The following is a 27,500-nucleotide window of genomic DNA, read 5'->3' as shown; positions in this document are numbered from 1 at the left end:
TATGCTTGGCCCATGGGAAGTGTCACTATGTGGAGGTGTGGCCTTGTTAGAGGAAGCTTGTCACTGTGGAGGTGGGCCTTTACGGCTCCTAGTCTGAAGTTCCACCCAGTGTAGAAGAGACTTAGTAGTCTCTCCTGGCTGCAGTTGGATTAAGACACAGAACTCTCAGCTCCTTCTCTGACACCATGTCTGCCTGGATACTGCCATACTTCCTGCCATGACCATAACAGAATGAATCCCTGAAACTGAAAGACAGACTCAATTAAATATTTCGATGAAACCCTAAGACAGGGATCAAGGGGTCTTTGTCTTCCAAACCTCTCAAGATCACTACACCCCTTCCTTTAGTACTGCATGTCAGACTCCAGTGTAGGCCGTTACTATTCAAAGAAGAGATTCAGTGGTGTGGTGGTGTGAGTGGGAAGGTTTAGACAGTGCCATCTTGCTGGGGGAGTGTGTTACCAGAGTTGGGGTTTAAGATAAGTCTCTAGTCACTTCTTTACTCTCCCTGCCCCATTCCTCACTGTGCTGCCCTGCCATGCTGGCCTCTTCTTACCCAGGAAATGTGAGCCCAAATAAACCCTCTCTTCTATAAGTTGCTTCTGTATTTTTATCATACCAACCAAAAAGTAACAAAAACAAGTGGCTATTAAGAAATATCATTGTCTCATTTTGGATACCCCAAGAGTTAACCCCAAGACAAATCTTCTGTTGTGGCCAGGCCATTTTGAAGGCAGTGAAGCTATTTCTAGGGAGTTATCAATACCCTCTCTATGAGGCTATACCATAATCCCATAGACAAAACGTCAGAAGATGGTGGGAAACACAGTCTCAGGAGCATCCTCCACACAAGGGAGGGTGAGGAGCTATGTGTTCTTTGGCACTTCTTGGCTGCCTTGTGTTTGCTCCATGGGTGGATGGAAAGTCTTCTAGCTTTGGAGGAGATCCTTTGGCCAGCAAGATTCTCCAGAGCAGCTGTGTGTGTGGTGTTCACTGTGAAGGGAAGCTCCCTGGGAAAACTTAGGATACTGAAGAATGCTGTGCCTTCACAGGCCTGAAACACAAACACACACACACACACACACACACACACACACACACACACACACACACACAATCTCACAGGTTTTCCTGGCCTTTTCTCATCCTTGGTTCTCATCTCAGGTCCTGAATTAACTTGTTTGTGCTCTCAGCCTTAGAGCCCAATGTGGTTGGCCTCTCTGAGTAAGTATTCTTGTTTCCCTGGAGGAAAAGTTTCTAAAATTTAACCTAGTTTGTGTTGGCCAACATATACTGGACATCAGCTATTTATAAGATACCGTGGGAGAACCTAGGGACTTAAGGGAGATGAAAACGGAGGGGATCCTTGATCTTATAGGATTAGAGAAGCATAAAATCTACTAGCACCTATTCATGCTTTGTCTGGCACTCCACTAAGCCTTTTCCACATATTACATTGAGTTCTCGTGACAGGAATTCCATAGGGATCATCTTCTCACAGTAGAGAAGTGGGACTCAGAGATGAGGTGATCAGTGTAGACACACAGAGAGTTAGCTTCCTGCCACCTTGGATCTTATCTGATATGTGCAGGGGCTGCTCACTCCCATCTGACCCACCTTCTATCGGATGGGATGCTCTTTCCAATGAGTACCCAGGTGACTGACTTTGGTTGTCAGCTTGAGACACATCTGAGAAGAGAGCAACTGTCTCAACATCAGATCTGCTTGTGGCATTGTCTGTGGGATATCTTTGCAAATGCTAATCCATGTAGGAGGATTATGGGGGGGTTGCCATCCATAGGCAGGGTAGATTGGGAAAGATAGAGAGATAGAGAGATGATAGAGATATAAATAATAGCTGAGTAAGCCAGAGGAAGGATGGAGACAAGCAGTGTTCCTGTGGTGGTTTCTGCTTCAAATACCTATCTGGAGTTCCTTCAGTGATGGCTTGCACCATGGAAGTGTAAGCCAAGTGACCCCTTCCTCCCCAGGTAGCTTTTGGCGAGAGTGTTTTATCACAGCAACAGAAATCAAGCTAGAATAGGTGCTTTCTTTAAATCAGCATCATAATGAAGTGTTTGGTATGAACATGCGCTAAAAGATGGGGTGTATAGGCAAGTACATCAATGGATATCTGATATGTCATAAAGGGATTTTACTAAGACATGAGTTCTGGGATACAACCGAGAAGCACACAAGTGACTGCTGTAAATTTTACAGCTGGTTTCTGGTCCGCACCCATGAGTGTCCAGTTCAGTGGCCTAAGGATAGGGCCCAAGAACATACACTTCTACAAGGTCCCAGAAGAATTGACATTGTGGGTCCCACCATCTCTAGGCAGGAGATAGTCTATGCCAGGAGACTTCACCCTGGCTGTACCCCAGTCTTCCCTGGTAGGTGTAAATAACACCTATGCATGGCTCTTGCATAAAGGCTTTGTGCACTGGTATGGAGGGTGAGGCCCTGGTACCCATGTTAAGTGTCTCTGGGGATTGCCCTTGATCTTTCTACTGAGACCACATCGGCTTGGTGTTCCCATGTATGCCCCAATCCTTCCGTTGTCCCCTCAGACATCATGGACCTCAGGTAACATCAACCAGCTTTGTGACAATCTCCTCCCTCCAACTCTTTGGGGTGGAACCCTTTCTCCTTCTTCCTGCTCTCTGTGGTCTTACGCAGACATTGTCACACTCCCTAATCTTCTTGTTATTCAGTTGCATAGATGTCCATTTCCCTGCTAGATAGTAAGTCGATTGTTTGCTAGTTACAGGGTGGCATTTACCCAGTTCTGATTGGTTCGTGCCATAAAGCAGGCTTTCTATTTTTACCTGAAGAGTAAATCACTAAAACAATAGCTCCTGGCACGTGGTCACTCATTCGAGTAAGCACTGAAACTCCAGGTTCAAGGAGAAACAGAAACTGATTCAAATCTGAATCTCCATGTTCCATGTAGCCATTTCTGTGGAACCAAGAGGTACTAATGCATGTCCTATAAAATTTACTTGAGGTCACTGTTTTGGATGAGATGTCTGTACTAGGTCCAACAGGGCAGAGAAAGACAGAATGGGATCACCTATAGCCAGGTCCACATAATCAAAGTGATTTTAAAAGGGTCAGATTTCAGAAAAACAGGATATTCACAGCAATCTGCTTGGGTTGACTCAGTGCATATGAGCCAATAGGCCAAGGATGTCTGTCTGATTTGTTCCTTAAGGCCAATTACTTTGAAACAACACATGCCTTTTAGCCCTTGCTCATACCCATCAAGGCAAAGCCAGATCCTCTGGTCAGCTCAGCAGAGCACCCTTCTAGCTCATAGACAGGAGGTAGTCTAAGTCCTGAGTCACCAAAACAGCTAGTCAGATCATTAAACTCAATTTGCTGATTTTTTTCTTTTCTTTTTCTTCGGATGCACAGCAGTTTCAGCATTGTGATCCATTTAAAGGGGCTTTATTGTTTAGACTGAAACAACACTGCCTTTGGATCCAGTTCGTGTGGGTGTCTCTGAGAAGCTAACCCAACAGAGAGCTTGGACCGACACATTTGAAAAAAATAAAATAAAATAAAACAGGATCTTAATAAACAGAAAACGTGAGCACATAGCTGTCAGTCTGTCACCTGGACATCAGCCATCAAGACAAAGCAGCCAGTTGTTAACCAATGACACATGACAATGTCACCTCAAATTTATGTTCTACTATGTAGACCCCACCATTGCAATCCATGGCTTCTGTGTCCCCATGTTATTTTTTTTTAAACAACTGTTGTCAAATTCTTGTGTTGACACAATCATTTTGACCTCTTACCATGCGCAAAGTGATGGAGGCCGGTCCCAGCCAATCACAACTGCACTGCTATCTGGCTTCGTGTGTGCTCATCTGTTAATAGAAACACTCTGGACCACTCTGTGTCACTTGCTTTTTGTCCAACTTACCTTGCCAACGTCTCTGGGGAAGGGCTGCCTCTGGTTCTCTGGGATCAAGATGGGGGACACCACAATGGACCTCTTTTGTCTTGGGACAGGAGATGTCCTTGCAAATTTAAAAATATCCTGAAAGAGAAAACAAGACGAGCTGATTAGGATCTCTCACAGATGGGAAAAAGTATTAGCCCTGGGACCTTATGCTGTGTTACGAAGGACACAGCATGTCTGGACACTGTCAGCTTTATCCTATCAAATCTCTTCAGAGTGACCAAGTGCTTGGTTAGAATCACACAAGAGTTGATGTCACAATTCACAATGGCGATCATTAAGCCAGTTAATTCCAATTTCCGAATTATCTACCTAAAGTGTCACATTGGATTAACACATGTTATGCTGGATAGAATGGTCTTAATCTGCCAAACAGGTAGAAGTCACTTGGTCAGCAACCAAAGGGACTTTCCAGACTCTCTTCAGAGCCAGCTAGAGGAGCACGGGTGATTGACAGTGTACGATAGGGCCTTACACACTCCCAGGTGTCATGGAGATGCAGGTGGTATTTTCCCAAAGGATGAGTGCTAGGATCAGGGGTGCCTTTGGAATGCATCCCCAATGAAGTGTCCCCACGTCACTCACTAAGTGCACACTGCTAGGAGGTCTGCATTTAAAAATTACCATAATTAATTCTTTAAGAATTTCATACAATGTGTTCTAATCATATTAGCCCCAGCTCCACCCCCAACTCTTCCCAGATCTTCATTTACTGTCTGAACCTCCAACGTCGTGTCTTTTTTTAAAAAAATACATTTAATAACCCATTCACTCCAATTTGAGGGTTTATGCCTTTTTAATTAAAAAACTGTGTTCAACAAAGGAAACTGTATCATTATTTTATGTCAAGTGTTGATGTCACATTATCTACAGATAAGAAAACAGATAGATAAACATACTGGAGACCCACAACATTGTTAACCCCAAGCTAGACACTCCTGCCTACAGAGAAGTATGCAAGGGGAACAGGACGTGAAAGGGGGTTAGTGCAATCCTGATCTAATTAGAGGGCTGGGGGGAAAGAATTGAAAATAGAGTATCACTTTTAATATGCAAATAAATCTCAACAAATACCACTTGCTAATTAAAATTATCTTCTGTATCATCAGAAGTATGCACCTCATACTTCATGTTATAGTGAGTTCCCATCAAAACAATATGGTAAATAATAATTTCCTGATATCACTAGGCCCTGGTCTATAATTCTCTCTCCCTCTCTCCCTCTCTCCCTCTCTCCCTGTCTCCCTCTCTCCCTCTCTCTCTCCCCCCATCTCCCTCCCACTCTGTGTGGTGTGTGTGTGCATGCATGTATGTATGTGTGTATGTGTGTGTGCATGTATGTATGGATGTGTATATGTGTGCATGTTTGTATGTGTATGTATATATGTGTGTGTGCATGTTTATGAATGACAGTGAAAAGCAGAAAGAGATAAAACCAGTCAACCAATAATTCAGGCAAGTGAACCAAAGAATGCACAATAACCCCAACCCAACTCTAATGGAAAGAAACAAAGGAGCTAGCAGAACGGAATCGGAAAAGCAGGAGACAATGGAAGAGAGGATTGGTTCTATTATACAAACCCAAGGCATATCATCTCCAAAGACTGTTGCTTTATTGAGGGACGACAAAAGAACAGAACCATACGTAAAATATGCTGGGATACACGCAAATCTCATTTACAGTTAAGAAAACCAACAACTTCAAGAGCAGCCCATGAGTGAGTGTGTACCACGGCGCCGGGTGAAGATTTAAGGCACCATGCATATGCAAAGGCTTGGTGATTCAGAGCTGTAATACAACCACAGAGGCCTCCGTTCATTACGACAGCGTGTGTGTAAATGTGTCCAATGCAATGAAAAAGCACCCTGTGTCTTCAGCAACAAACTTTCCATTGTTTGTGATAAAGGGCTCACTTGTGTCTGCAAGCCTGCTGAGGGTGATGCTGTTGTTCTGGGTGCCCCTGAGCCCAGCGCAGGCTCCCAAAGTCTCTCTCTTCCCGCATAGCAGCCATTAAAGATGCAGTACCAGCCCACCTTCCAGCTCCTTAGATGTAGGGTGACAGGCTCAGTAGTGTCAGCCTATATGTAAATTCTAGAGCATAGAAGCAGGGAACCCTGGGCACTGGGAAACAGTATCTGAAGCAGAGTGCACGAGTTGCTTCATGCGCATGCGTGCTGAAGCTGAGGGGGCCTTAAAGGCACCAGGAGCCTTCTTCCTCCTTCTAGTCATAAACACCTTGGCCCTTATTTCTTGTTTCTAGGTTCAATGCTCTGCCCCTGCTTTTGCCATTTATGTGTACACCCATGTGTCTGTCAGCAAAGACCCTCAGTGCCTCTGGTGTGGTCTGTGCTGAGGCAAAGGCACCTCTGTCACAGTGTCTGGGAAATCATTGTGTATCAAGAGGACATAGAATATAGAATTTTCTTAAAAGGTGGGGTAGGAAGATGGCAGCTGGCGGCGTCCTGGAACGGTGTGCAGCCAGACAACCATCAGAAACTGTGGCACTCTTAGCTTTCAAGAGCTGTTAGCATGCAACAGTAATAAACGAGAAGCCACCATCCCTTGGAGCCTCCAAGTGCATGCAGTTTCTAGAAGAGATAACCGGCGATGTCAGAAACAGCACTCGGATGAGGAAAGAAAGCCACTAACCAGAAACTTTGGCAATACAACGGTCAATTTAAAACTGGGGAAAGGGGGTAATCAGAGATAAATTCGTGCAGGTGGATCAGGGCCGAAGTACATCATACACTTCTTTGATGACACCCTTAATGAAACCGATTTCTACATACAATTAATAGGATCACAATTTAAGCCCAGAGAACAGAAAGTGAAATTTTTTTTCCAGTGACTTGAGACAGGTTGCTGTCTTGCTGAAATCATTTAAATGACTGACTGTTCAGTGATCCCTCAAAATCACTAAATTGACAGTCACAGTCAACCGGGCATGCTAGATATTGCTATAGGTTATATCATCATAGGCTGATAGACAGTGGGAATGGGAGACCCCAATGATCTCCCTTCCCTGAGAAAATTGGCATAGGTAAAGCTCTTGCTGGCCTGCACATTGGCTCCTTTAATCTTGCCCAGTTATTCTTACACCATTATGATTTCAATTAAAGAAGGAAATATTTACTTCAATTTTCTATGTCCCTTACTTTTTAGCACAATGAAAAGAAGTACAGCAATTAAAAAAAAAAAAAAGAATGCATATGTAAACACTCTTATATGTGTGGCTGAAATTTTCATCAGGCACCCAAGTGTGGGGCACCAAGTAGGGACATTCCCAGGGTCCCAGGCCATTTGGCTTTGGCATGTGTGTTTAGGATTGGAAGGAAGTTGCCATGGACAAATAGCTAATGGTTCGAAGAAGTTACAGGTTCTCTGTGGATGTTTAGGATTTGCGAGGTGACTTTAGAAGCTTCTGCTCAGAAAGATCTTTGAAGAACACCACCTGACCTTTCTTAACATGATACCAGCCGTCAACAAGATCAAGGATGAAGTCCACAGCACCACTGAGACAGGGAAGGCTGGGGAGATGTGGTTTTTGATGCTCTTGCATCAAAATGTTAGCAGGTGCTGTCCCTCCTGGACCCTGCCCTCTTCTGCATGGCCAACTTCATGGCCAACTTCTCCACTCTTGTCTCCAACATCAATTCAAGATTCTTTCTCCAGAAATAGGGATGCAAAGAAGGGCCTGGTTTCAGGCCTGGGGGCTGCACCGAAGGCACAGGGGTGGAAGGTAAACACAGGTCAGTACTGGTGAAACTGGAAGCGTACAGAGTTAGTTGGTGCCCAAGAAGCCCAAAAGATGACAGGGGCAAGGGGATTTCAGGCTGCTCCAACACACCAGACAGTTCTCTGGCCACTGGGGGAAGCCTCGGGCAAGGCTGGAGTCTGACTTGGACTTGACTGCCTGCTGGGTCTGGGGTGGGGCTGCGGATGCTGAAGTTCACACACTTAAAGTCTCAGTTCCCCCACTTGCTATGCCAAGCCCAGCATCATGTTCTAAGAGTTGGTCTTAAAGAATTAAAACACAAGAACCACCGAGACAGGCCCTGGACATTTTCTCTGAAGTATTGACTTTCTTCCATCGGCGCCGCCAGTTAAAAGAATAATCCAGAGGCTCTGGCTTCTGGATAAAAATTTGCCAAACAACACATTCAAGACACAATTGCCTCTGAAATATTTCATGAAGCTGGAAAATAACAACCCAATCAGGCCCCCATGCGTTCCACTGGAGGTGAAAAATGTTTTAAGCATATTTAGATTCTTTAGTCAGAAGTCCGTTCAACCACGTGCAGCGGTGATGGGGGACATAATGGGAAGAATTTTCTTCAATCTACTCTGGCATTGATGAAATATTCATGCTAAATAGCTACTCCTCAGCACCTGGAGGGATCTGGCAGCGTTTTACAAATGGGCTTGTTTTCCTAATACACACAGAGCCCCTTGCCTCCGCGGCTGAATTAATCTGAGTCCGTGTTCTAGGTGCAGGAACGTAAGCTCCAGTACTGCCGTTTTCTGCATCTGGAAGAGTTCAAAACCGATAAGTGGCCTTTAAGGAAGATCCCTTTCTCTTGATGTCTAAGGATACGGCTAACACGCTGACCAAAAGCAGTATTGGGAGACAGGGGTTTATTTGGCTTAAGGGTCCAGATACCAGTCCACCATTGGAGGAAAGTCAAGGCAGGAACTGAAGCCACTGGTCCTGTCACTTTCAGAGTGAAGAGCAGAGAGAAATGAACATGTTTGCTGGCTGCTCATGTTCAACTGGCTGCCACAACTTTCAGGCAGCGCAGGACTCAGTCTGGCAAAACAGAGCTATCCATCTTCAGGGTGGGTCTTTCCACTCCAATTACCAACCAAGAAAATCCTCCTCAGACACGCCCACATCCTCCTCAGACACGCCCACATCCTCCTCAGACACGCCCACATCCTCCTCAGACACACCCGCAAGCCTACTGATCTGGACAATTTCCCCTTGAGACTCCTTCCTCGCATGATTGATTCCACTTTACAACAAGCTGACATTTAAGATCGACCATCACACCTGCCCGCAGAAGGACGATCCCTTGCACTTCCAGTGGGTATGGGCAGAGTGCTGGCTGTGGATTCCTGCCATGACAGTCACACAGAGCTATCCACAGGTACCCCAGGCTCCACACATCCTCACCAGAATGGAGAACCTTCTGCTCACTGACCCACACTTCCCTTCCTTGTCCCTAGTTCTTTTGGGGATACTGCTCACTTCCGGTCACCGCAGACACATTATTTCAAACTTTAGTAGAAGATATGTATCGGTAAATGCTCTCACAGCAAGCCTGCACTATCTCTTCTTTATCGCAAAGGCTCAGAATGACCTCAGGGAAGAGGCGGTCCTACCTTTTACTCATCACCCGATACATTCGTCACTGGAGTGTAGGGATGTGCTCCTTTCTCAGGCAGCACATTCACCTCCTAAACTGGCAGGAGACCATGCCGGTTGTCAACGTGGACAGTGCTGATACCTGGCTGGCCATGCAGCATGACATCACAGGTGCCAGCCAGAGAAGACAGTTAGACAATAGTGCCAGAACTGGGCTATTCCGGGGCGGATTTGGAGACAGTACATAGCTTTATCAATGGCTTAAGCAAGCTGTTCTGTCCTTTGTGCTCCTCCAGTGGTGTGCCTCTTTCTCAGACATAATACTGTATATTTAAAACATGTTTATTAGTGTGTGCACATGCCCCATACATACATGTGGGGGCCAGAGGGCAACCTCCACACCAGTTCTTGCTCCACTGTGTAGGTCTCGGGGCTCAAACTCAGCCTTGGAAGTGTCTTTATCTAATGAGCTATCTTCCCTCCCAACAGGAACTCACGGAAGGCAAGGTAGTCGTTTTGGCCTGGACCCACTGTCTGGATTTGGTCTAGTTTCAAGATCCTTGATGTCCACTTGTCAGTCTGGGAGTCTTTTTCTTGAGGCTATTGGCTGCAAACTGCAAAATTAGAAAGCTATTTCCCGGGTCTGCAGAGATGGCTCAGGAGGCTGTTTTTGCAGAAGGCATGGAATCAGTCGCTAGCTGCCTTATGCTAGCCAACAACCACCTATAATTCTAACTCCAGGGACTCCGATGCCCTCTTCTGGCCTCAGTGGGCACCTGTAGTCATGTGGTAAGCATGCCCACGCACGCACGCACACACACACAGTCTTTTTGTGTGTGAGAAAGCTATTTTCCACACCAGCTGCCAAAGTCAACTGTTCCCCTTACCCAAGCACTTTTTACATATTCTCCGTGACTGAAGCTCGGGACCGTGTTTCTCAGAGACTTATTCCCAATATTTACACTGAATAATCGCCTCTTCTGAACATCTGCATTGCTTCTGTCACTACCGTCTCACGACACCCCCGGTACTGTTCCCGCTACCCCCTTTCTTGAAGCGGCTTTAATTAAGACTCCAGGGTTGCAGTAGCCTGCTTCTGCGATAACCTCTTTTATGTTGCTCTGTTCTGTGACACCTGGAATCGGCAAAGCGTCTTTTATCTCCCTGCTCCGTTTCCCTCTCCTCCCTTTGTTCTATGTTTCTTGTTGGATCACAGGTCCTCACATTTTAATTCAGCCCCATCTCTCTTCCACAAGATGCCGTTTACATTAATAAATTCTTCTCCACAATGACGGGCATGCTGTCGCCCATCTCCCGTCTCCCCCACGCACGTCATTGATTATCATGTCCTTTGAAGATTCAAAGGTGCGTCAGATCTACCATGAAAAGGGACAGGGAAAAAAATAATAAGAAAGAAAGAAAGAAAAAACACATTTGATATTCTCCCACATCTGAGTCGTCTCTGGGCCGGGTCGTTTTTGATGTCGCAGTGGTAAAACAACTGCTTAAGGAAGAGGTGCACGTAATAAATATTCAATTGCCGTGTAATTCTCCTTCTTCCCTAAAAGGCGCAGGGCCCGCTCCTCTTTGGAAGTCATGGTTGGCAAATGTAGACACTATCTGATGACTGGGCTCTGAAAATCTTCTCTGGGACCTAGCGAACTATGTCTGCATCCCCATTGCTCTTTGAACTCGCCCCACAGGAAACGATGAACCCGCCCCATTTGTTTTGCTGCGCAGACATTTTAGGGTATGTCAGACACATTCCTGCCCCAGGGCCTTTGCACTGGCTGCTTGCCCCATGCAGAATGCTCTTCCCCGGGTAGTTATCTTGTTTCTTATTGCTGCTTTAATGGGTTATAGCAAACACAGCGGTTAAAGTGGCATGGATTTCTTGGGCTCTGCTTGTGAGGGATAGACTGGCAGGCGAGAAGCCATCTGGGAGCAGGGATGGGGTCTATAGAAATTTCCTAGACCCTAGAGCACTGGTTCTCAACCTTTCTAATTCTGTGACCCTTTAGTAAGCTCCTCATGTTGTGCTGACCCCGGACATACATCCATTCTTATGGTTACTTCATAACTGCAATTGTGCCATCGTTAGGAACTCTAATCTAAATGGCTGTGTTTTCCAACGATCATAAGTGACCCCCATGAAAACATCTGTTGACGCCCCCCAGGGGTCGTGACCTCCAGGTTGAGAACCCCTGCTCAGAGACAATCTACGCTCCTGAGCTAAGAGCCCCTCCCTTTACCTCCAAACCTAGCAGGTACTTTTGTCTGCCTGTTGCTTCTTGTTCTCTCTTTTGAGGAAGCTTCAGCCACTCTGAGACTCAGGACAGTGTTGGATACTCAAGATGACATTAATCTTTAATCACATTTGTGTGTGCATGTGCACACACTCGAGTACATGGGCATGTGCGTAAGAGGTCAATTTCAGGTATCATTTCTCGAGTATTTAATTTATTTATTTAAAGACAAGGTCACCCACTGGCCCAGAACTCACTGATTCAGCAGGTAGGCTGATCAAAGAGCACAGAGACCCGTGCCTAGGTCTACCCAGCATTGCTGAGGTTACAAAGGTGCACCACTGTAGGGTTAGTGGGGTCCTGTGTCTGCTCTGCCACAGGGCTCAGTGGCTGAGGGAGGCAGGCCGCAGGGAGTTCGATCACGCTTACCCTATGCTCATGCAGGTGGTGGGCGATAGAATAGCCCTAGGACACCGCTCTGGGGTTGGGGAAGTGCAGAGCAGGCAAAGCTGGCTAGGGAGTCTCCAGGTCTTCAAAGAGACTGGGGTGCCTGGTTCTCAGGCTCTCGGATATCCAGGCACCACTGGATGCCTCAGAAGAGTTGAGAACAAAGTGGGAACCCACAGGCTGGATCTATCCCAGGGCCGAGAAGAAAAAGTGGGGAGCTCCGGCTGGTCCCTTGGGGAGAGTCCTTGGCTTGACAGTGGCCAGCTGGGAGCACAGAGATTACATAGTGGCCCTATAGGCAAAGGGCTTCTCCATGGCTCCCCGTGGCTGATCCCGATGAGAAGAGGCAGTCCATGGCTTAAAGCCATTTATTGTCATGGCAGAAAGTGAATGAGTAAAATTATACTCCACTTCTCAGGGTGAGCCTTAAATACCTTTTGCAGGGAGGAGTGTCTGGGACGGAAAGCTTATTGATAAGCCTCCAGCCATTTAGGTACCTCATTAAAATGGAGCTCTGTCTTGAGCCTAGGCGACCACAGGTCACATCTACCTGTGGAGGGATTTAGGGCGTTGTCCTTATGTGACTGATGGCCACAAATCTATGGAGGGATTCGGCTTGTGACAGGGGCCTGGTGCCCGGAGAGTCAGGTGAAATGCCTACTGTCCCTCCAGAGTCACCAGGGTTTCTAGCCTTAGCTCAACTGGGAACAAGGCTACATTTCACGGTCCCACACACCACCACAGTGGGCTTTGCCCCGTGGGTTCTGAGAAGTAAACTCAGGTGTTTTTGCTCACATGCAAAAGCTTTCCTGACTGAGATGTCTTCATGGTCCCTGTAATCTCCTTCTCTCTCTCTCTCTCTCTCTCTCTCTCTCTCTCTCTCTCTCTCTCTCTCTTTCTCTCTCCCTCCCTCCCTCCCTCCCTCCCTCCCTCCCTCTCTCTCTCTCTCTCTCTCTCTCTCTCTTTCTCTCTCCCTCCCTCCCTCCCTCCCTCCCTCCCTCTCTCTCTCTCTCTCTCTCCCTCCCCCTCCCTCATTCCCTCTCCCTCCCTCCCTCCCTCTCTCTCTCTCTCTCTCTCTCTCTCTCTCTCTCTCTCTCTCTCTCTCTCTCTATTTTTCCCTGAAAGGGAACATATTCTTGGGATTGAAGGATTAGCATGTGGACCACAGGTGAGGTGGGGCTGGGGCTCATCCTTTCAACTATTGTTATTTTCTTTCTCTTCATTCATATCAAGGGTTAGAAGAATCCCACTTTGTGACTCTCTGTCCAGCGCGTACCCCTAAGCCATCCATGTTCTTTTTCTCTCTTCCCCACACACTAATATACTATATACACCCTCAATTATTTATTCTTTCCCACTAGAATTTAAGTCCCACAGACGCAAGTCGCCACCCCCACCCCCAGCCTAGTGCCTGGCATATAGTAGGTGTTCAATAATGCCTGGATTTGTAGATAATAATCACCTAATTTCCATCCTTTGCCATGAGTTGAAATACAAAGGATCTTAATCATATTAGAAGATGAAAAACGAGTGAGAATGTAATCATCCGCGATTCGCTGAGTGCCCATTATGTGGCTTCCATTAGTTAAATGGGGTGTGAAATACAAAATTGCATCTGAGGCGGTGTTGGGCTGCCATTTATTTGTGGTGAAGGTTGCACACAGCACGATGCCCCCTGGTGGTGGAGATAGGCAAGGGCTAGAATTCACCCTCTGTTCTGGAGTTCTATGTCCATGGGTGCTGGGTCCCCTAGGGGAATGGCTGTTTCAGAATGACATGAGGCTACTGGTGGGGGGTGGGGTGGGAGGAGTCGTACCCTATAATGGCACTACCCAAATGGTGGGAGCTGACCCTAAGTTTTAACTCCAGCAGAACGTGCCAAGGTTATGTCATGAAGAGGGAGGAATGGAAGGGAGATGTATTTCAGAGAGTGAATAATGGAGAGGAACACGGAACCAGTGGCCAGTCAAGGAACACCAGTCACGTTCAGGACCGCCTTCCAGACAAGGAAGCCTTGCACTGAAGCTGATCATCTTCACTTGGGGTGATAGATTCTGTGTGGCATTAGGGAATTCCACAGACATCTCTGAGCGACGGTTTCCTCCTCTCTGACATTGGTAGGCTCACCCTGGCCATGCAGAGGGGTCCTCCCTAGGCCTCACAAACTTTGCACCAGCATCCCAATACTTGGCACTTCCCGCCCACACTTGATTTGTATCTGAAGCACCTGTGACTATCACAGTTTACTCACTGTTATTATTTTGTCTGCCGTTTCCCCACCCCCCATGTCTAAGAGCCATACGGCAGGGATTTGCTTTCCTCTTTCACACTTAACACCCTAGCCCTGCTAAACCAGAGCAGACCCGGCACCTGTTCTGAGCTCAAACAACATATAAATCAAATGGCTGGTGGATTAATGTAACTGAGAGGATAGGATGAACCTGGGTGGAGCAGCAACATCCCCTGAGATGCTGCACTGTGTTTACTGACTGTTAAGGGAAACAGACATGGAGACAGGGTGATGGGATGCTTGGCCTAATGCTGACTTCCTTCTGCATTAGGCGATGTCAACAGACAAACCTGAAGCCCTCACCTAGAGGAGAAATAGGTAGATACAGTGCCACCATGTCATACCTCTTGAGCCCCCCTCCCCACCCCACTAGGCATGGTGATGTGTACTTTACACATTCGTATTCATACACACACACAATACATACAATTGTATTAGCATTAAATACAGATGAAGAAATGGAGAGCCCCCACTCCCCAGTCTCAAATTGTTCCTCAAAGAGAAAATAAATAAACTTTTTGAATAGCATCTGGATAGGGATTTTTTCTGGGGGGCCGGGGTGGGGGGAGACAAAATAAAGCCTTTAGCTTCTAGAAGATTCTTACTTACTAAAGCCTGCCATTATCAGAGCTAGTGCAAAAGGATAACACTGAGCATTTTGTACATTCTGTCTGTCTGTCTGTCTGTCTGTCTCTCTCCTATAGACCAAGTTTATCCACCACTTCACACTATCTTTCCACTTTTACCCACAGAGGTGTCTGTCCTCTGTTGGACATGCTGACTGATACAGAAAAGGAGATGACGCAGATCACTAAAGGATCTCCTTGGGTGTCTTGTGAGATTGGGCACATTTTATGTGTTTATAATAGCCACGTTCTCTAAATAAGAGGCTGAGAGATGGGACAGTTGGGATTACCCTAAGAACCATGTCTTCCTACCTTGACACAGACCTAGGGCAATGGTGGTACCCCCTTGTTCTACTAATAGCAAGTTCTTGTACTTGGTTGCAACACTCTGTGAGTTTAGAACAGTGATTGAGTAAATGACTGTCTCCCCTTCCCCCCACACCCCGTCTTTTTTGAGACAGTGTTTCTCTGTTTGGCCTGTCCTGTACTGGAACTCATCATTTAGACCAGGTTGGACTTGAACTCAGTGATCCTCTGCCTCAGTCTCCCGAGGGCTGAGACAAAAGGTGTACGCTACTACGGCCTGGCTGGGCAGATGACTATTAATCTGATGGTCTTTGGTCAACTTTGAGCTCATCTAGAGACTGAAAGTATGCTGTGTAATTATTCAAACACTGTGTCCTAGTTTTAATACACGAGGAGAGAAGATTATAATACTTCACATACCACAGGGTTGCTGTACGTATGGAACACATATACAACTGCATAACAGCTACCACAGAAAGAATGGCTGCCGGCCTTGTCAAGTGCTTAAACTTTGTGGTTTTCAACTACATTAGAACAATAATATGTCTTAAAACTTGGCTCTCATATCTCAATGTGCATATGGAACAGTACACACCCACATCTACAGGTTTGTACAGTACTTTCAAATGGTAGGTGTGACTTTTCTCTCTGGGTATACAGTTTCTAAATGGGATCCCTTTAGTACCACCTGAGGTGGTTTGTATATGCTTAGCCAAGAGAGTGGCACTGTCTGACCTTGTAAACCAGCCCCAATTAAATGTTGTCCTTTATAAGAGTTGCCTTGGTCACAGTATCTGCTCACAGCAGTACAACCCTAACTAAGACAGACAGGTATCATTGGCTGTAAGAAGAAGCTTCCACTTTCAGTAAAACCATGTAAGCTCACTTTTATTTTACTTTCCCCATGCTCACCCCACCTCTGTTTCTGTGCCCTCTTGATTCACCCCTCAGAAGGTTTCTTATTGCCATCAGATGGCTTACAGTCAGTAATAAGAATGCAACGGTAAGAACCTCTAGGGCTGAAAGGAAAAATCTTGGACAAGGGAACAAAGATAAGGATGACGGCAGATGTCTGGCGCACATCGGAAGACAGTGGAGCTGCAGGCTCTTAAACAGTAAGCCAAGGGGAAAGAATGCTCAACTTTGAATCCTGAAAACATCTCCTGGTATTGAAGGTGACCTGAAGACTCATCGATATATGCACCCAGGTTCTTGAACTTGGTCTCAGTCACTACTTGCTACTGTGGTGTCACTGATCTTTGGGATCAGCTCCACCTCTCATCTCTCCTGACCCAACAGCATCTTCCCTTGACTCTCCTGCTTAAAAATCTCATCAAGCCACCCGGATAATCTTCTAGACCAGCCGTTCTATAATATCACTGTTCAAAGTTACCCTTAACACAGCTCATTGGATATTTGTTACTGGAAGAAAGCAACAAGCCGCCCACTGTTTCTTCATAGCTCACAGTGTGACCTACTATGTCTCCTTACCTGAACATTGAAGGCCTCCTAAAAATGGGAGCTCTCATCACTTTTCTAATGCCCCTTTCTGTTGGAGTTGCCTGCTGAAGAGTAAATGCCCTGTGTCTTCTTCATTGAACAATGCTTTGTTGGTGGTGGTGGTGGTGGATGGTGGGTTGTTGTTGTTGTTGGTGGTGGTGGATGGTGGGTTGTTGTTGTTGTTGGTGGTGGTGGTGGTGGTTGTGTTGGGTTGTTGGTGGTGTTGGTGTGTTGTTGCTGTTGTTGTTGTTGGTGGTAGGTGGTGGGTTGTTGTTGTTGGTGGTGGGTTGTTGTTGTTGTTGGGTTGTTGTTATTGGTGGTTGTGTTGGGTTATTGGAGGTGTTGGTGTGTTGTTGCTGTTGGTGGTGGGTTGTTGTTGTTGTTGTTAGTAGTGGTGGTGGTGGTAGTTGGTTGTGTTTTTGCATTGCTGGGTCTTAAACCCAGGGCCTTGTGCATTCAGGGAAAATGTTTACCCACTGAGCTACACTCCTAGGCCCAAGCAGATCTCGCCTTTGCCTGTCTTTGTTCCTTACCCTACAGCACTGATCTCACATACATTCCTTTCCCATGTAAACCCCGTTGATGCCCACCACCTCCTTTTAGATGCTCTCTCGGATTATCATAATGAAGAAAGTTGTGGAAGTTGCGGTGGAAGTTATTGTGACCCAGGTTCCCCTGGCAATGAGTAGGCTGTGAATTATAAAGCTCCATTCACCCTGAGAGCCCTGCCCTGTCACTCTGCTGCAACTGTGACAGAACCCACCAACTGTGTCTACACCGACCCTTCAGCTTGTAAAGCATTACTTGAAAAACAGCAGAGGAGTGTCATGCCCAACAATCCCACAATCTTGAGCTCCCCTGCTTGTTTGAGGGGATGTGTGATGCTAATTGGGGTTGTCAACTTGATTAGATTTAGAATCAGCTAAAAGGCAAGCTGCTGGGAATTCCTGTGAGGAATTGTCTTGATCAGGTGTTCAGAACCATATCAAGACTGCTCAGACAGTCAGATCTGTGGACCGAGCCACCTGGGGTTCTCAGCCTCTGGTGTGAGGCGTACATTGTTTGACTACCCACACCCTGTCATAGAAGCCAATCCAATGAACCCCTTTTAATAAGTAGTCACTTCCTCAGTTCATTCCTCTAGAGAAAAGTGAGAAGCTCAGGATAGAGAGGGGGAAATCTCACAGGGCAAGGTTGGCACCATAACAGAATAGAGGCAACTGGAGATCTTTGGGTTGCCAAGAGTTATAGTTTTACCGCACAGACTTTGACAGGTCTTGGTTGTGTGCCTGCAAGTACTTTCATCTCTCCAGTTTGATACATATTTCCAATAAAAAAAACTAAATAAAGAAAAGTCAGCTCTGTACCTCTGTGGTGACAGCAGTGCACACTGATGGCACTGTGTTCAGAAAGGTGAAGGGACTTTTCTTAAGCACACAGAGAAACAGTGACAGAGACTAGTATTGATTTGAGCCCTTATCGATATTTCTCCAGAAGTGCACTCAATCTTGACACTATCAAAGGACAGGATTAGGATTTTTTTTTTCTTCTTCTATTTTCAAACATGGTCCCAGGGCTACTTATAATAAGACTTGGGAAGTAGTTTGTCGCATCCCTGCCTTTTTGATGAAGCAAAGTTTTAGCTGCAAACGGCTTTTATGTAGAAAGTATCATGCCCAAGTACAAACTGAACAATTGTCTCCATCTACTCCTGAGAGTCCCAGTGGGTCTGGCAGGATGGCTTCTTAGGTCAAGTGCATACTGCCTTGGGTCTCAGCAACCAAGTACCTATTGAGTGGGGCCTGGTAGCCTGACTGTAAGTCCAGTGCTTAAGACAGAGATATAGGAGATTACCCAGAGCAAGCTGGCTGGCTCTGACTTCAATTAAGAAACCCATCCTCAAGCAAATGAGGTGGAGCATGACAGAAGAACTCTCCCAAGCGTAGCCTGAAGCCTTTATATGCACACTCAAATGGTTGCATGCACACGTGAGAACTCCTATATGCTTGCATGTGTACCACACACATTCAAACAAAGAACAGGCAAACAAGTAATGGTAAATGATGGGTTGGTCCTATCTGTACCGACTTTCTCATTTAACCTCTCTTAAGCTGTTCTGCGGTCAGTCCAAAAGAATTAAATCCAAATGGACTTGATCTGTACCAACACGTGTCCATAAAGTGCAGGCTTTCTCGGTGAGAGTTTAAATTAGTCTTCAGCGGAGCCTCTCGGTCCCGAAAATTGAAATCATGAGTCGTGGTAGCAATAAAATACCCATGAAATGCACTTGTAGCCCAGGGATAATTTTTTTTCTGTAATTGCACTTTCATTGCTGGGGTTAGTCCTTCGGTTCCGGTGCACAGGGGAAGCTCTGTACCTCAAGGTGCAGCAGCCCTTGGACAACTCCTCCAAGACAAGGGAGACTACCAAAGGAGGAGAGCCCCAGCTGCAGACCTCTAATGGATCCTTCTCCTTGAGGTACATTGGGGTAGGAAGTGGATACTGGTCATGGAAAACTCTGACAGTCACACCAGATGATGAAACAATTATTCTCATCAAGTTGTATCCGCTTTTGGTTGATATGTTTAGTTCTAAGATGTTAAGCAGGCAAAAGCCATCAGCCAGAGGCCCTTCCTGGGACAGCCTACTCGCAGCGGTAAGTCAAGGGGCATGTAATCTCAGCCCCTTGACCAGGTGGAAGCCCGTTGCAATGCTAGCAAGACCAAGCAGAGGTCAGAACAACCAGATTTCCACGGACAGCAGTCCAAACATTCTCACCTCGTCCAGGATCTTGTCTCCAATTCCTGGAAACCTTTATGCTTAAGGGAGAGTCATGTTGACCAGATAGTTTTTCTTTGTTACAGTGATGCTCATTAATGCCTGATCAACAGACTTTACATCTTTAATAACAGACCCAAATACTCTGACCTTAAGCATGGGGTTTTTAACTCTCCTCTAGCCAACTCTAAAGGCCCACTCAGAGACCTCCTGTCTCATGAAGCCTTTGTGTTGTTTTCCATCCTTTTTGCATGTTCTCCTTGCCCCTCCCATAGGACCCCACCTTCTCATAATACAGGATTGCAAGCACCTTGCACTCAGCCATTGATGCTTCTGACTGCCACTTCTTTCTGTTGGGCTTCTGTAAACCCCACCCCTCAATTACCTGGCAATAGCCAGGTATGCTCTGCCCCAGTGACCTGACACTATAAAAGCGGCTGCTTGCCCCCTTCTCTCTCTCTTGGCCTCTCTTGCCTGCTGGCTCTCTTGTTCTCCCACCCCTACCCCTCCTCATCCCCTTCCCTTCCCCCCTCCCTCCACGTGCTCATGACTGGCCTCTACTTGTCTATTCCCTCCCCCCCCCCGCCCGCCTCTACTACCCTATTAACTCTCCCATGACCTGAATAAACTCTATTCTGTACTATACTGTTGTGTGGCTGGTCCCTCAGGGGAAGGGATTCCCAACATGGACCCCCCCAAGAGGCATCTCCCTGCCCCCAGGCCCTGCCACACCTCCATGGGCCATATGCCCCCCACTCTCTTCATCCTTCCCCTAACACTTCCCTTCTCCTCTACACTGGTAAGGGATTCCCTCTCAAGGCCCCCAGAAGACAGTAAGAGGTACAACTTTTATCAAACTCACTAATGAGGACTTGCAGGAAAGCAGTGGGCTTTTGGACTGCTTTCTGGATTGCTTATAATAGTGAAGTAGATATGGCATTGCCCTGAGACAAACTCTAATACGTCATGTGATAGAGTCTATTATCCTGGTCATGGTAGAGGTGATGGAGAAGATTAGAGGGAAAAGAGAGCCAGGTGCCTATGGCCACCCTTATCCTTGCATGTGCCTGCTGACTTACGAAGGCCTCCCCACCACCCCAGGGTAATTTTAACTGCTATATAAAGCTTAAGAGAACACCTTCCTTTTTATTCTTCATAAGGGAAACAGTTCTATGAGACCTTGAGCTATTTACTCACACAGATACTGAGAAACATTTAAAGATACTTGGCTATTAAGAATGCACACTGCACTTGCCGAGGATCTGAGTTCTGTTCCCAGCACCCACATTGGGAGGCTCACAATTACCTCTAAGTCCAGCACCAGGGAATCCAGTGACCTTCTATCTTCCCCAGGCACATGCACATGTGTGTAAATGCACACACACATGCAAATAAATTAACCATAACATGAGTTTTGGAAGCTAAACTCACAGGCCTCCAGTCTCACGGCGCCTTTGTTCTAGTGGTAAACATCCTCTTGCTTAAAGGAGTTAGAGGCGCCTGCTGTTTCAGGTGACAATAGCTACATTTAGGGAAGGCTGAATGCCCCTGGCTTCCCAATAGCTTTGAGAATACAGAGAATAAAGAACCACACAGGCAGTAAGAGGAAAAGAGTTCAGTTTTAAAGTGGCAGAGGAAGTAGGCGTGTTAAGAGAAGAAAGAAAGAAAAAAAAGCAACAAAGGAAGACAGATGAGGCCTGTTTAAGGCATCTATTGATTTAAACCATTTTATTATATCAGTATGTGCTCTAAAGGAACCAGGGCTGACAAGTTAATGAACTCTAGTTAGAAATTTCCAGACGAAGCTGAGACCGGCATTAGCGCCATCCTTATCCTAATCATCCGAGACCTCGTCCTGCAAAAATGTCTTGATCACTTTACAAGGGAGCCCAGATTATCCACAGTAACAACAACCATCAATCAAATCCTAAGGAGGCAAAGGTTGGGGAAATCAACACAGTGGTAACGGGAGGTGCTGAATGCAGACCCAGATGGGCTAGCATGAAAAGCCAGGCTCGCCACTGAGGAGCTATGTCAGCCTGGCTGAGCCTTTGACTTTCCTGCCCCTGTCACATGGGAACAAGTAGCAATCCCAGTTCTGAGTGGAAAAGGCAAAAGCCCTAGAGCACTTACATTTTCGTGGTTCCCTGAATTTGTAATATAGTGCAATTGGGTCAGAACCCGGAGGTTCTTTCAAACTTGGGTGTCCTGGTGGCAGCAGCATCTAATATTCGAAGCCAAATTCTAAGAACCTGCAGCTGAGCTGAAATCATTTGTGAGTTTTACGTCATCATTGCTCACCTGTGGTGGGTGTGTTTATTCTTAAAAGGCTTGAGGATGAAGGCTTTACGTTTCTGCAAAGATCTCCTCTCTTTCTCTCTCTGATATTACTCTTTTTTAAAAAAGTCGCATGCATGTACATGCTTCTGTCTGCGTGTGTGCACATGCTTGTGAGCATGCACATATATGGGCATGCATGTATGAGGATTTATACATCCATGTGTACATCGGTTCCAGAGATGGACTTAGGCGTTCCGCTTCAACAGTCTGTACCTTATTCCCCTGAGACGGATTTTTTTTTTTCGCTGAACCTGGGCACTAGGCCGGCAGCTACAAAGCCCAGGAAACCTATGTCACATAGCTCTGGGGTCACAGAGAGTTTTATATGTGGGTACTGGGGTTTAAGTGCAGATCTTCACACATGCCCACCAAGGGCTCTTATTTTCTGAGCCCTCTCCCCCGCCCTGATAGTACATTTTCAAATGATTCATAAAACATAAAAATGAATATTTATTGAACTCCAACATGTTCTAGGTACTGAGAGGCAGAGTTAGAGACCAAACCATCTGAACAGCAACAACAAACTGTTCCTTATAAAGATGACACAGTAGTGGTTTATTATTACTATTATTACTATTATTATTATTATCATTATTATTATCATTATTATTATTTTGTAAGGCCAGCCTGTTTGACCAGATCTAAATGATATTTCATGGGACAATCACAAGAATGAGAAAGAGTGCAGGACCAACCTCTGCTCCACAGTTGAACTAAACATGGATATCTGGCTTGGCCGGGTTGGCTTCCATTAGTCACTCAGGCCTGTGGCCCCAGGAGCTCCTGGGAACAGGACTAATCTGGAACAACCCGGTGGGCACCACATTCTCTAGGAGGTCACATGCGATCTCTCTAGAGGGATGCAGTACCATGACAATTTGGCCATAAGGAGTTCCAGTGTGAAGAGGAAGCATGTTCTACCTACGGCAGACTGAGGAGCTAACCCAGGTATACACTGCAGTGCATAGTAAGTAGCCAACACATATTCCTGGAAAATGGCTTCCTTACTGTAGAAGACAGGAAAACTAGGAGGGCAGAGTGGGAAGGAAAGCAATGACCCACAAGGGAGCAAAGGAAAGGAAAAGTGGGGCAAAGGTCGGGGTGCGGGGAGGAGAGAGAGGAGAGAAGGTATAGGGAAGGAAAGAGAAAGAAAGAAATCCATGGGTAGTACCACAGTGTATGTACACATTAAATATATCTTAGGAGCTGGACAGTGGTGCCACCCCCTCTAATCCCAGCACACAAGAGGCGGGCAGATCGTTTAGAGTTCCGGTCCATCATGGTCTAAATAGTGAGTTCCAGGACAGGCGGAGCTACATAGTGAGACCCTGTCTCTAAGAAATCACAAACACACACACACACACACACACACACACACATCAATGTATATAGATACCAATATATACACGTATGTAATTTTATATGTACATATGAATATATATAACTTCATGCTTATGATCATTTTGCCTTCTTGTTTGTGTACATATATGCATATCCCTGGTGCCTGCTGAGACATCTCCTAGAAGTGGCATTATAGACAATTGTGAGCCACCATGTGGGTGCTGGGGATTGAACCTGGGTCCTCTAAAAGAGCAGCCAGTGCTCTAACCACTGAGCCATCTCTCCAGCCCCAGTCTGAGCATTTTATTTGACAGATATTATTATAGCTTGCCATCTAGGAGAAGAAATACAGTTGGCTCAGTTTTTAAAATCAATAAACGCAAAAATCATGAAGCCACACCGAAAATGCTCATCAGATAATACACAGATAATTACAGTGCCCTCTCACACGTCTACACATTTATACACAGGCAATGTGCCGGGATGAGAAATCAAAAGGACTACTCACTGAGGGCTTCACTGGGGGACTTACAATAATTTTATTTTCCCCCCAAAATGATTTTAATGCTATTACCGATTTTACAGCACGAAAGCTCTAAAAAGGCATATGGTTCTCGCTCTGTGTTTATTAGTCTGTATTGTAATGAATGTTGAAGTCTGGTCTGGAAATTAAATGTGCTTTGGAAATAAAGGGTCTAATTATTGTTCTAAGTTTTAATCACCAGTTTGTGCAGTCTGAGCAGACAGTCTGGGAAGACCCAGGGTGGATCCGACAGAATTACTGAGAATGGAGTATCTAGGCTCAGGGGCTGCTTCTGTTGCCCCCTGTTTAAGCCAGATCAGAGAGGAAATGTCTAAGCCTGTCTGTTACACTGGCCGTGGAGGTCTGAACCACGGAGATGTGATAGGATGGGTTGGTAGCAAGGAAGAGCCAGAAATGAAGGCAAAGTGGGAGTCAGGGTGAGCCAGTGAATAAGGAAGTGGAGAAGGGAGGTGCAGTCTTTTGTAGGGTTGGACAATGACAACCCGAAGCCTCAAGTCTACATGGTGTGGCCAGAACTTTTGACTTCGAGATGGCCTGCCCAAACTATCACTTGTAACGTTGTTCATGCTTCTAATAGCAAATGGATGGACGCCAGTGAGTGTCAGACTGTTCACTGGTACCTTGTCCTCAACGTTCGGGAGCTCGATAGTGTTATACTCTTTCCTCACCCCAGAGGCACAAATTAGGACATGCGCTTTTAAATTGCTGCCGCAGTCGCAGACGGCACATACCTTTACATATGGCATTTCCCTGCCTGCTTACTTCTGAAGACGTCGAACTCTGTTTGAGTGAACTCCGTCTCCCACGCTAGCCCTTACAACAGAGTCATCAGATAGAAGCACAGGGCAAATACACCACTGTAGCCTCCCCTGATCTGTCTTGTCTAGATTTAGTTTAAGAAATCTAGAGTGTCCCCAGACAGCCATCTTCCATTACATGATGAACCATATCCTCTCTCAGCTCCAGGGCAGAGACCAAGCCCTGTGACCCAATGCTGTAGGATGGGACACGGTGCTTATACGGTCACACTTGGCAAACCACAGAGATGGCAGAAGAGGTTATGACAAAAGAAGTTCCTATTTCCATAAGGGATGTTCTAACAGCCAGACAGACAGACAGCAGCATAGTTCTCTGACACAAGAGGTGGTCTGTTCACTGCTAATTGCTCATGGGTCAAAGATACATAATATAATATGTCTTCAGTAGTGGCAAATATAAAACCATTATCTATCTATCTATCTATCTATCTATCTATCTATCTATCTAGATTATGTCATATATATATATATATATATATATATATATATATATATATATATATAATCACGTTTTATCTTGCGAAGCTATGCAATCACACAACAGAAAACAGCCTCACAAAATAAAACGTGTTAAGTACTTAAATGCTTCATGCTGAGGATTAAATACAAGCTCTGGCATTACTGAGCTCTACTTAACCACTGGCCTTGTTATTCCCAAGCTGTGATCCTCTGTCTACACATCTTTAGTATGGGATGACAACCCTTCATAGGCCCAGATGAAATGTTGATGTAAATTTATAGACATAGAAAGCAATCAACAAACCAAGCCAGGAGTTGTCAACCTTCATCTATAAAGCACAAAAATCACAAGTGGGCTTTGTAGGCCATGATAGCTCTGTTGCAATTCCCTTGTGCTGCCTTTAAACTAGAGAAGCCGAACGGTCAAGGCTGTGTTCCTGTAAACTTTTACTCCTGAAAACACTGGAAAGGGCATTTCCAGCATCACTGGAAACCTGTACTCTAAAAATCTGCCTATATTAGCCAGAAGCATCAAAATTTTGGCAAGAAACTTGGCAGAGATTCTTGCTTTGCAGGAAGCATCTTCTCTTATTTTTTTTTAAAAAAAGATTTATGTGTGTGTTTGTGAACTTGTTTATGAATGAGGTGCCCACAGAGTCTACAAGGATGTGTCAGATCCCTCCAGGGTGGGGTTACAGTTGTTGATGAGCAGCCCAGGGTGTGCACTAGGGACTGAATTCCAGTCCTCTAGGAGAGCAAGGGTTTTTAACTCTGGAGACACCTTTTCAGATCCACACAAGGTGTTTTTATAATATGTGAAATTTCAAAATATCAGAGGAACACAGTGTGCACCAGACTTACACATGTTGGGCTATGTAGACAGTCACACCTTGCTCAAGGGCCTCTTTCACGGATCATTTATGTATACCCTTCTCTCCAGCCCCATGGAGTACACAGCGATACTTTGTTCTATCGGACAGAACCAGAACCAGACTGGCAGGAGGAATCATTCGTTCAGGGTTTCTGTCAAACATGGCTTTTTGATCCTCATGCCTGCTGAGATCAGACCAAGACATATTCTGTAAAACCTCTGGGACTTGGGGCATAATTTTGGTGAGCAGGTGTCACCTGGAAATAGGACTATGTTACAAGAAAAGGTCGTGCAAATTGTGCTCAAGGAATGTCAACAGCTTGCTTTTTTTGCCTCATTGTTGTTGTGACAACCCTGACATTTCAAGTCACAGCTCTGTGAGGAAGAAGCCTAATAGGTAGCACAGAGCCAGCCAGACACCCTTGGGACGAGGAAATAACATGTCAGAGTCAAACCCAAAAGATGTCAACACAAGCTAAGGACATAGAACCATGACGGGTACTGCCATTGCCAGCCAAAGGCAAGTTCTCCTTTGAATTATGGCTGAGCCCAGATAGCATATTCTAAACATGTCAGTAATTGAATGTGGGAGCTGGGGGCTGCTTTTCACCAGCACCATGATGCTAACACCCACTGTCAACTTAGAAGGACCTAGAATTACCTAGAGGGAAATGTCTCTGTGGAGGATGCTCTAAATTGTTTGAGGTAGGAAGACCTAAATGTGGACAGTACCATCCCATGGGCTTAGGTCCGGGACTTAATCAAGTGGACAAAGCCAAGATCAGCTGCTTCACCTTGCTGCCACTGGGGCTTCCCAACATGATGGACAGACCTCTCAACCCATGAGCTGAGATGAATTCCTCTTTCCTCAAAAATCTTCAGTCAAGTGTTTTCTCAGAGCAACAAGAAATGAATAGAGAAGCCTTCTCAGACAGGAAGTGTGCTCAGGGATTTTTATGACAAGTTTTCAGTTACTAATTGTGTGTGTGTGTGTGTGTGTGTGTGTGTGTGTGTGTGTGTGTGTGTGTGCTTTCTCCAAAGCAAGTCTTTGTAACGGTGTTAGCTAGCTGATTTCTGTGACCGTTTAACATAGGGCTTCATGCTGTGGTGACCCTCAACCATAAAATTATTCCACCACTTAGTGATTATGATTTTGCTACTGTTATAACTCATAATGTAAATATTTCATATGTGACACCCGTGAAAAAGGTCATTTGACCTACAAAGGAGTCATGGCCCACAGGTTGGGAACTGATGCTCTTGGCCAACTTCACAAATTCATCTCATCAGTGAACTCACAACACACATGCAATACTCACTTGGGACTAACACCCACTTTATATTCAATAGTGAATGGACTTTAGCATCTAAAAATAAATATTCTGAGGTTTCACGTCCAGGGAGCAGTGAAAACCTTAATAAGGTGGGTTTGTGACTGGCCTGGGTGGTGTGCAGCGGGATACTGTGGTCCCATTATGCAGATTTGGTCACCAGATCATACATATTTCAAAGCTATTACAAGTGAATCAGAGTTATTTCAACCATTTTTTTTCATCTGGTAATATTTCTCAAAGCAAACTCTATTAAGCCAAATT

General features: G+C 45.6%; 1 protein-coding gene across 1 annotated transcript in view; it reads right to left on the bottom strand.

The window, feature by feature from the left end:
- The window catches only part of CDH13 (cadherin 13), a 961,236-nt gene that overhangs the window by 511,236 nt on the left and 422,500 nt on the right, over window positions 1-27,500 (bottom strand). The window contains exon 4 of the mRNA XM_080936858.1: window positions 3,935-4,051. Within this exon, the coding sequence (XP_080792984.1) occupies window positions 3,935-4,051 (117 nt within the window). The remainder of the gene's footprint in view (window positions 1-3,934; window positions 4,052-27,500) is intronic.

The sequence above is a fragment of the Micromys minutus genome (assembly GCF_963924665.1).
Source record: "Micromys minutus genome assembly, chromosome: 24".
Taxonomy (NCBI): domain Eukaryota; kingdom Metazoa; phylum Chordata; class Mammalia; order Rodentia; family Muridae; genus Micromys; species Micromys minutus.
The sequence above is the reverse complement of the archived record's forward strand: the minus strand, read 5'-3'. Positions and strand labels throughout refer to the sequence as shown.